Source organism: Poeciliopsis prolifica, unplaced genomic scaffold (genome assembly GCF_027474105.1).
Source record: "Poeciliopsis prolifica strain line A6 unplaced genomic scaffold, Auburn_PproV2 SCAFFOLD046, whole genome shotgun sequence".
NCBI classification, from domain to species: domain Eukaryota; kingdom Metazoa; phylum Chordata; class Actinopteri; order Cyprinodontiformes; family Poeciliidae; genus Poeciliopsis; species Poeciliopsis prolifica.
In genome coordinates this window covers 2,628,048-2,639,210 of record NW_026562421.1, presented here as the reverse complement: position 1 = coordinate 2,639,210, position 11,163 = coordinate 2,628,048, and the positions used below count along the sequence as shown (strand labels likewise).

General features: G+C 39.1%; 1 protein-coding gene across 2 annotated transcripts; it reads left to right on the top strand.

The window, feature by feature from the left end:
- Positions 1 to 1,839: 1,839 nt before the first annotated feature.
- Positions 1,840 to 9,896, top strand: LOC129377082 (excitatory amino acid transporter 3-like). 2 transcript variants are annotated; one of them, XM_055056802.1, is made up of 13 exons: positions 1,840 to 1,993; positions 2,777 to 2,917; positions 3,229 to 3,321; positions 3,416 to 3,527; positions 3,719 to 3,761; positions 3,850 to 3,912; positions 4,775 to 4,956; positions 5,112 to 5,219; positions 6,318 to 6,386; positions 6,475 to 6,669; positions 7,260 to 7,394; positions 7,756 to 7,860; positions 9,547 to 9,896. In XM_055056802.1, the coding sequence occupies exons 1-13, from the start codon at positions 1,945 to 1,947 to the stop codon at positions 9,701 to 9,703; spliced, it is 1,452 nt and encodes a 483-aa protein (XP_054912777.1). In that variant the 5' UTR covers positions 1,840 to 1,944; the 3' UTR covers positions 9,704 to 9,896. The 2 variants fall into 2 exon arrangements, with proteins under 2 accessions (XP_054912777.1, XP_054912776.1); XM_055056801.1 differs by having other exon boundaries at positions 1,841 to 1,993; positions 6,264 to 6,386; positions 9,547 to 9,895.
- The last annotated feature ends 1,267 nt before the right edge of the window (positions 9,897 to 11,163 follow it).

Here is an 11,163-nt window from a genome sequence, read left to right as displayed (position 1 = left end):
GTTGTGCCATCCTATTGCAGAGAGGGGCGCATCACAGAATAACACTGAGACAAACAACCATGCGGAACGGGTAATAGATACAGAGGAAATTCTTGCTAAATAGTTTTGTAATTACCATGTGATGAGTGTTTTTTGGCGCCCCCTACTGGTTGCCTATAAATAGGAAGAGACGGGCAAAGGGGGAAGCAGTCACACATGCAAACACTCATAGCCACTGGTTATGAGTGGGACCAGTTAACCCAACAATAATGGTTTTTGGGAAATAGAAGGAAACCAATTTTCTTGTGTTAATGGTCTGTGCATTATTCACTCTCTTCACCTGCATAACAATGATCTAAAAAGTGCTCAGCGTGTCTCCAGTTTGTGCACTTTCCTTTGAAATATTTGATAAAATATTGCGTCAAATTCTGGTGGAAATAAATCTGGAAAGTAGATTGTTGTAAGTTATTTCCACCAAGTGGTAAGATATGGGGAACTTTAGCCACAGTGTGTTCAGATCGATATCGACCATGTTTTTTTTTTCTCCAGTTTGCCTGTTAGGATTCGTTCCATCAGTCAGATGCAGCTGGACTTGTCATGTTTGGAGCCTAATGATGAGATCAACCCCCCGCCACTCCTCATCTCAGCACCATATCAACACCATCAAGCTGAAACCTCAAGATTGGGACATCAACATCCTGGGGGGTCTGAGCTGATCATTTCCTTGTTTGCATACATTTTCAGTAGGATGTTGCCAGTTTATCCATTTGTATTAAACTTCTCTAGTATTTCAGTATTTTTACGTTTGCATGTTTACTATGTTTTGTCTTTACTGAAACATTTCTCCAGTGTTTGCTCAATAAAGACCTGCTGCCGCATTTCCTTGTCTTCTAAAGCTAATTTTCTTAATCCTCATTGTTTAAATATAAATAATTATTTGTTTTATTTATTTTCTTGACGTTGTGTGTCTAGTAGTTAAACGCCCGTCTTTCTGTTTATAGCCTGCAATTTTGAGCTAAACGTCAGTTTTGCTAATTGATACAATAATACTTTGTAAATAAAGCCCTTTGTGTTTTTGGAACAAATGTACTGCTATCATTTTAAAAATAATTTAATGTAATACAATGTTCAGTTTTATGAATGAAAGTATGAACATAGCATGAAATTATTTCTTGAGGTGAACTTATCTCAATCGGTTTCCTGAGAATCTGATCAATGAGAGACTTTTGCACAATCGAGGCACAATGTTCAGTTCACATGAATCAGTTATCAGTGTTTACTTTTCAATTTACAGAAATCTAAATTTGTAACATTTGAGACACGCTGTTAGAAAACAATTGTTTCGTCCTAAAACCTTTTTTTGAATGAGAAATATTAACGAAAATGAACCGATGTCACAAAAATGTAATCAATTCAGTCAGAAGACCGGATTTCTCTGAATCAAATTAGAATAAAAACCCAACCTGAGAAGAATGGATATCATTTTTGGACTCAGTGGTGCAAACTAATCCTAATTCAGTTGAAAAAACATAGACAACTTGCAAAAAAAAAAAAAAAAAAATTGTAGCCCAGTGTAATTTTTGATCAGTGTTTAGTTTTAATTAATTTTTCTGAAATACCGCCAAACTTCTGCTGTAACTTATAACAGTTTTCCCTCCACTGTGTTTATTTTTAAACAGTTGTAAGACATAGTGGTGTGCAAGAGATCTGTCCTTCCAACAGCCATCTACAATAACTCTTTGAAAATGTTTAATCAATATGAGTAACAACAACATTTAATTTCCCTTTTCAAATAATAAGATATTTTTGAATTTGAATTTGAAGTAGTGTTATTTATTTCACCAAGGTATCCATAGAGACCGAACATACTTTGCTGGGCATCTTTTGAAAAAGTGTGACAAATGTGTTGAACAGCTGCGAGTAACTGGTCTCTCTGTCTGACTGGACAACAGCAAAACAAAAACAATGAAAGAAAGCTTGCTTCAGGCCTTTTGCATGATAGGAGTCACCTTGGGTAAGTACTTACTTTCTTTCTTCTCGTGATTTTCACTGATTTCTCTTTATGGTGGAATTGCTGCTTGAAAACTAAAATGAGTAAAAGCGCACATGAAATATTACATTTAATGCACCAATGGAATGCCTAATATTTTTTAGTGTTTTCTCTTGATGCTATGCAGCTTAATACACTGTAATACACAAAATAACTACAAGTTCCAATTTTCTGATGACACAGCTATTCTCTGCCTCATTTCAAACAAATCAACCACTGACAGCAGACTAAAAACTTCAGTCCTCAGTGTTGTGAGGAACATTTTCTCTTCCTTAATGTCCAAATATCACAGGAACGTATTTAGAGTCTGAAGGCAATAGGAGATTATTCATCCATTGCATCTATTTGCCGAGGTGGATTCTTACAAATACACTGGAATACAAATTGACAACACACTCCAATGAACTGCTCAGGTTGACTCGGTCTGTAACAGCGACGACACTTTCTGAGCAGGCTGACGGCCTCTTGTGTTAGAAAGTGATGCTGCTCTTTCAACAGACTGTAATATAGAAGAAGGCATCGTTTGGTGCATCATTAGGTTCAACATTTCTGCCTGGTTTCGCCGCTTGTCTGTCCAAATGAAGCCTAAACTCTCTCATAAAGCGCCATGAAGCTGCGGTTGCTGGGCGTCAGGCAGTACGCCTCGCATCAGACAATTTGGAGTGAAACAGGATCAGAACATCATCTCAAACCTCCGACATGTATATTCTGTTTATGAATTTTTTTTCTTTTGTTTCTGCCTGACAGGGCTAGGCTTGGGGTTTCTGCTGAGGGCCGTAGTTCCTATTACTGATGAAATAAAAGACTGGATCAAAATACCAGGGGATATGCTTCTACAAATGCTCCAGATGTTTGGTCTCCCCCTCATCGTGACAAGCGTGGTTGCAGGCAAGCTGAATATGAATTCAGATATGTGATATATTAACTTATAATTGTCATAGAGCTAGACTGAAAATAAGCTCACTCATTTTTTTGAGGATATTTTGTATAAATGTTGATTAAAACATGTGATTACATCTGTATCTATGTACTAGACTCATCTGATATTCTTACATTTATTTCTTATAACTAAGCAGTTTAAGAACATGGAGATCAGTTCTGAAATTTAAGATTATTGTTAGGACACACATGAACTGGCATGTTGTCCTGATCATTTCTTGGCCTTCAGAGGAAATTCTGGTTCTGTTCTTTTTTCTCAGGAGTAACTGGATTAAACACCACAGTGTCCCGGAAATCAGCTTTCATCACAGGAGGCTTCATCTGCGGCTCCACCTTAATAGCCGTAATTCTTGGTAAATTTATCATGGGCAATAGATTTATGAAGACCGTTATTGTTTGTACCGTGTTATTGCTTTTTGCCATCCTGCCTGACATTTTGTGTTGCAGCAACGTTTCTGACTCTCACAATCCAACCTGGTGCTGGAGAACACGAAGTACACATTGGAGAAGAGAGTCAGGCAAGCTACGTCTTGCACGTGATCTTGCAGGACCTTATAAGGTGAGACAAATTCATGATGATTCTGCATTTTCTAGTTGTATGTTAAATTTAAGATTTTATCATCTTTGACTACTACTGGTTAAACTATCTAGGTTTTTGTGAGATGAGACTCTGGGTGAAACGATATCCTCAGGTTTTTTGTCTTTAAAGCTTATCTCGGTTTTTTTCTGACTCTCCTTTCACTCACATAGGAATATGGTCCCAGAGAGCTTCTTTCAGGCTTTCTATGAGCAGGTACGCTTTCATTCTGGCCCACAGCTCACTGTAATTTCCCATTTGGGGTTTGGGAATTTAACACCGTTTCTTTTTTTTTTTCTCCCAGTACAAGACTGAGATTGTTCACGTTAAAAAAATAAAACCTGGCCCAATACGTGAGCTAAACACAGTGAGTGTTTTCTTCTGATCTTTGCTTTCAGTCTAGAATCGTCATTTTACAGCCACAAACCTCAAATAGAAGAGGAAGAAAACGAACGGCCTTGAGTTTCTTCTAATTTAAAGCCTGAATGGGGAGGTGGTGTTTGCCAATGTGACAGTAAGGTGCTCCACAGTTGTAATAGAGCAAACATTAGGACAAACAAGCATGCAAACATTTATACTGCCAGAATCTTGGGTTGTTTGAGTTTGTTTTGTCATTGTTTGTGTTCCATACTTACTTCGTTCTGCCTTGTTTCTATTTTTACATCAATTCCTTCTTAGTGTTTCTAGTTATATATTTTTAGTCTCTAGTCCTTTCCTTGGTTACTCTAAGTTTCATTATGTTTCTTATGTCTAATTATTTTTGTTGGATTAATTTCCTAGTCCCAAGTCTGCTCTCCCTCGGCCCTTGTGCCACTTCCACTGTCTCTCTCCTCACACCTGCAGCACATTAGCTCATCAGCCCAGATCTTTGTTCAGCATTCAACCAAACAGTAGTGATACACCTCTTTCTCAGTCACTCCTTGCTGGTTTCCCTTCTATATTCCATGTGGCTCCATTTCCCTTCTGTTTGTTGCTATTTTTAATAATTTAAAGGGTTCAAATTCAAGGTTTTTAACCCTTGAATTTGTGCCTTTCCATTTTACAATTATGCAGTGCCTTGGGGTGGTCTTTTACTAAATAAATGCATATTAAGTACATCAAATTCAATGATTTTATGTTGACTTATTATGAAAAATTGACAGGTTTTGTCCAGCAAGGTGATGTAATCCTACAACATTGTTGTCAGACAGCTGGAGCCACCATACTTGTGTTTTTTTTTTTTTGTGCAGAATGACACTGAGACGAAACTAATAGGCGGGTATGTCGATGGACCCAACATGATAGGACTGGTCATCTGGTCATTCACCATCGGCATCTTGTTAAACAGGATTGGACCAATGGCAAAAACAACTTTGGAGGCCATTCAATGTCTCAATGATGCCGTAAAAATCATGGTCAACTGGATCTTGTGGTAAGATCAGACAGTATCTGAGCAGATGACATTTCTTTTACATATCCAGTTCTATTTACATAAGACAGCTGCTTTGACTCTTAATAGTTAACTTAAAATATATTTGTAACGCCCTTTTCATTAAACCTCTTTTTATGACTGTTTTTTTGTTTCAGGTATTTGCCAGTCGGAGTTCTGTTCCTGATCACAGAACATGTGTTGGATGTGCATGACTGGGGCGCTGTCCTTAAGCTCACAAAGTTTGTCGGAGTGGTTATGGCAGGGTATGTTCAACCGTCTTTTCCTTTTCATCTTTGGCACCAAATTGATATCACTGCTCCTGCAGCAGCAGCACTGAACTCTACATGAGAGACATGAAAAGAAAACTGTGCAATGAACATATTTACAGAACAGTTTTACATATTTTACTGAGATTTTTCTCATTTATGTTTGGAGATCAGTTTTCATCAATGCAATTATTGTCAGCCTCTTTACTCTGATTCCTCCAAACAACTGGTCCAGTTCAAGCATTTCCCTTCAGAAGTTCTGTTTGGCCTCAGAGGTTTGTTTGAGAACATGAGCGAATAAACAGCATCATAAAGACCAAGAAACTCAGCAGACACATCAGAGAGGAAGTTCTGGAGATCTTTAAATCAGGGTTCATTTCTCAAACAATATACCAAGCTTTCAGATAAGAAACTACACTACAGGCTTATTAGCAGATTTCTGTTGAGCTTGACTGACTCCTGGTTATGAAGTTTAGCCGTTTCCTTGAAGCTTGTGGGTTAAAGGAAACATCTAAAAGTTGCAGTACACTGACCCTCGAGGTCTAGAGTTTCAGATAACTGGTTTAGGTCAAAGCTTATTCATGTGCTAGAATGGAATAGAAAAAGTCCAGACCTGTGTCTATTTGGTAATAGGTGGCAAGAAGCTGTGTGTTTCCACTCTCCATTAAATCTTAGCTTGTGCTATTTTGCAGAGAAGAATGTGACAAATGTTTTTATGAAAGAGCGAAGCTGGTGGAGACATAACCCAACAGGCTGCAGGTGGAGCTGTAGGAAAATGTTTGTCTGCAAAGTATGGATTCATTGTGGCTGAATAGAGATGCACAATCTTCATGGATGTTTCTCTGCAAGCATGTATCATTTTCATTCAACTTTGCTGTGATGGACTACTATATGTTAGCAAAGCATATAAAATCCCTCCAAACACATTGATCTGTCAGGCTTTACCATGACAACATGTATCAATGTATGAATAAATGTTTAACAACCAGTGAATACTTAATGCATCTCTAACACTAAGTGTGACTTTGTTCTGTTGTTCAGGCAAGCAATCCAAGCCATCCTTGTTTTCCCCATGTTTTACGTCATTCTCACCAGAAAGAACCCTCTTCATATCTTCAGGAATATCACTAGGGCTTTGACGACAGCATTTATCATCGCGTCCAGGTGAAATGTTCTGTTGAAAAAGGATGACACTTCTCTAGTTTGGTCATATGAACGGTTTCTCCAATAAAGGATGTGCTTTCTTCCAAAGCGCCGCCGCTCTGCCTATCACCTTGCAATGCTGTGAAGTGAACTTGAAGGTCGATAAGAAACTCTGCCGACTTATGTTGCCCATTCTCACCAGCATCAATAGGACTGCGACGGCATTCTATGAAGTGTCCGCTGCCATCTTTATTGCCCAGCTTCATGATATAATGCTGGATGTCGGCCAGCTGATCGCCATTGGGTAAGCTGCTTCATATAAGTGCATGGAATTGAGAAAAGGTGCATGCTGGGATTGATAAGAGCAGCAATTTGCCAAATGGGTAAAATTTCCCCTCAGCAGGGACCCAGAGCAATACATAGTTGTCATGTGACATCACACCTCTGTTAACTTTGTAACTGACAGCCATCTTGGCAGGCGGCTGCTATCATAAAAAAACTATAATATAATATAAACTTCAAGTCTACAAACATAAAACGGTAAAACAATTTTGATATTCAAACCTGAAATTTCTGATTGCCTCACCTGACAAAATATGACCAACCTGTAAAACCTGAGTCCAGGTCAGCAGCTGGTACAGTAGAATCACAATCATTACGCTGAATTGGGCAGAGTGGTGGCTGCACTGAAGGTTGAAGCAGCATGTCAAAGACTAAGCTCTCCATTAATTCTAACACTTTAATCTTGAGGTGTTTCACGATATTTATAGACATTTTCACTATACATTTTGAACTGAAGCAACTGGACAGTAAGAAAGGATTGGTAAAGTTGCAGATTGCAGCATTTCTGTTGCTGGGACAAAGATGCTAATTGAGACTGTGCTTGGTTTGCAGCTTGTGTAGTTCCATTGTCGCCTTTGGATCTGCAGGGATCCCAACAACAGGAGCTGTGACCACTATCCTGATTCTAAAAGTTGTGGGACTGCCTGCAGAGAATGCTGCCCTTCTCATTGGGGTGGAGTGGATTCTGTAGGTTCAACTTGATTCTCAAAGCCTGCTACTTGTGTTTACAGAGTACTTTCACCATCAAACTGTGAGGTTTCCCTGGATGGAGTTATGCTGGTCTGTTGTCAGACTGCTTGAAATTATTCTTGACCAGAACATGATTTTTAACTTGCACAATAAACTAATTTCTAGGATCACCTAATAGTGGAGAAAGCCTGAGGAGAGCTTGTGTGGTAATGGTTGATAAAACTACACTTGGAGACTGAAGTCACCATCAGTCTGAAGACCTGGTGCATCTGGTTGTTGTAGACTGAGGGAGAGAAAAGCTTCAAGAAAAACATAGTTGAGTCTGACAAGCATGTTTGTTCTCTTCTGTTACCTTCAGAGACCATTTCATTACCGTGGTGAATGTGCTGGTAAATGTCTTTGGTGTTGTTATCACCAATCATGTGTGGCATGATGACCTAGTAAGCCTGGAACACGTACCAAGGTAAACTAAATCATTAAAATAATGTGTTCATTTGCAGACACAATGTTGCCAAAAGTATTAGCTCCCTGATCCAAATGGTTGAATTCAGACGTTGCAGTGGCTTCCACGTGTGTCTGAAACCCACGACTGAGACTGAACAAATCGGTCACTCTCAAAGGCAACAGTGAATTTGAGACTAACGCCATGATGAGATGCCACCTGTGCACGACTTAAAGTCAATACATTTCCTCTACCGGACTCTAGACCGGTGTGGACATTTTGTCTGAAGTTCCAAATCCTGCCTCAAATGTAACAACAAAAAAAGAAGTACAGCAGCAAAGACTTTTGTCGCCAGACTCCGGAATACAAGCCGGCTGTCCCTTTAGTTTCTCCTGGCGCTGTACTTTTTTCCTGGCACATTATCGAAATTTATAAAATCACATATGTTCATTGATGCTTACCTGAAGAGGAAGGTAAGCTTCATATGTGCAAACTGCAAAGAAAAAGGTTCTCTAAAGGGTTATTGCCACTGAATAATTGGCCACTCCCTTCCCTATCCCAGTGAACTCTACCATTCTTGTTGTCTCAGTAAATAGAACAAAAAATATCTAAATCTATTTAATCTTCAGGTAGAAGACTGAAACAATAAGAGGTTGAATAAACAGGCTTGACAGCAGTTTTTAACTCTGCTGGTTATTTTTGAACTGTTTCAACTAACAATTATCTGATTGTAGCAGGAGCTGTTCTACTCGTAAAAACACTCAGATTGTGTAAATATAATTTCATTTTTTACTGTATTGTTAAATAAACATCCTCACATCCTTCCTGTGAATCTCACCTTCACACAAGTCACTTCTTTCGAGCCTGTGGTTCTCCAAAGCCAGATCTCTGGTGCATAAAATGGATCTTTAGAAAATGAAACTCATTGGAAATCGCCGTGTTCGAGAGTGTTGCATTCTGATCATTTCTGGAGTGATACGACGTTAGTATGCAACGGGCAGCTCGCACTTTGCGCTGCGGTGACAGGACTCTTGGTAAACAACAGAAACGAACAATAGGGGTCCTGAGTGCACAGATGGTAGAGGAGCTGAACTGCTTCTTTGCTCTCTTAGAAACCTATCAGCAGTTCTCTCCTGCTCCAGCCCCGCCCAGCCCCGCCCAGCCCCGCCTAGCCCCGCCTAGCCCCGCCCAGCCCCAACTGGTTTCTGTATCACTTCACTCCCCGTTCATGTCAGACTGGCGGTTCTGAACCACAGCATTCTTTTTTTTACCATTTCAAGATCCCAAACCTGTGGGAACAGTTGGAAAATGGCTTCTTCCTGTTAGCACATGTTTACTCTCCAGTACACAAACCAGAGTCCATAACATGTATCATTACATTTTGCGTGGAAGAACTTGACCGGTTTGCTCATATCTAACCCTGTGGGCTGAGAATAGACATCTCTCCAGTTTCCTGTGTGTGAAGGCAGATGAAAGATTACTTTTGTCAACATTGTGTGAATCCCTTTCTGAGCTGTATCAGTGGTCTCCGCATTATTCACTCATAAACCCATAACAATGGTCTAAATGTATCAGAATGTCTTCAGTTTGGAGAAATTTGAGTATAGATCGTTATAAGTCATTTACACTGAGTGGGGAAAACAAGAGGTACTTTGGTTCCAGTTTGTCTTGAACGTTATTGACCATGTTTTCCATTTTACCTGTTAGCATTGATAGGGTTCGTTCCATCACGGACATCGAACTGGACTTATCCTTTTTGGACTCTGATGAAGAGTTCGTCTCCTCCATCCCTTCCTCCATCTCAAGTTCCATTTCACCTACGAGAGGGCATCATCTCAAAAGCATAGTGACGCCAGCAAGCTGAAACCTCAGGATAGGAATGTTATCATCCTGGGGTGTTTGAGCTGATCATTTCCTTGTTTGCCTATGTTTTTGTTAGGAGGAAGATGCCATATCAGTTTATTCATGTGTTGTTGTTTTTTTTGTTGCAAATATGAAATGATCTACTCATATCTCCATATTTTATTTAGTTAGTAAGTATAACTATTGTTATGTGTTTGAATAAAATAGATCTTTACTACAATAGATTTTACTGTTGTTACTTTTCCTTTTGCATGTTCCCGATATTTTGTGTGTTTATAAATTTGGTCTTTCTCAAATGGCTGGTGAAATTCACTCACGTTGGACCCCTTCAGAACTGCCTTACTCCTTTCTGTCAAAGACTCAACAACTTCCTGGAAACGTTCCTCAGAGAGTCTGATCCATATTGACGTAATAACATCACACAGTTGCTACAGATTTGCCGGCTGAACATCCGTGATGCGAATCTCCTGATCCGTCCCACATCTCTAAATGTTTTTATGAATTGGACTGAGATCTGGTGACTGTGGAGGCCAATCGAGTTCAGTGAACTCACTGAAACCAGTCTGAGATGATATGCACTTTATGAAAGATATGGCACATTATCGAAATTTATAAAATCACATATGTTTATTGACGGTTACCTGAGGAGGAAGTAAACTAACATAATTCATAACTTAGAAAAAGAAATGGAGAATTAACATCAGATCACATGTTGTATCAGGACTAAACTGAATTTTGTAACAAATAAAATCTAATAAGTGAATAATCATCTTAAACTGTACAATTCTACAAAGTATTTTTTTTCAACTCTGCAATTTTTCAGAATATAAACAAAAGTCTACCTGACTTCCCCATTTCTATAGTGCAAATAAAGCTTTTTTATGTAACAAGTTTTGCATTTTACAGCACCATCCAGATAAAACTAGACATGATCACTCTTGTGTTTGTAGTTGGTGGCATGAAGCAAATTGTGGATTTTTCAGTTTCAAAGTTATATGGGAAAGTTAATTCTGCAGCAACATACACAGCAATGTTTAATGAGCTAATAAGTTCTAATTGGAGGTGAAAAAAAATCTAAATTCAATTAACTTTTTTTTGTTTGTTTCTTCCTTGGCGAATATCTTGCCAGGTTTTATTTGGCTCAGCGTTTTAAATGTTTTTATGCATAATGGAGACCCTGGTTTTCCTTTCCTCCAGACCATTTGGCCCAGACTAAAGACAGCAGGGAGTTTCTTCTGCAGTGGAGCGATCCTCCGCCAGTTCCCCCTCCGGATCTAATTGATCCATCTTTGGATCCTTTTACTGACCTTAAGAACGGCAAGAGGAAAAGAATAAATGCTCCACCACACAAAATAAGGATTGGCGATTTTAACTATTGTTCATTAATAAGAACTCATCAGGACTTCCATCAATATGTCACCTGTCCCACCAGGGACCTGTGCTATGGTTCTGTGCCTCTCT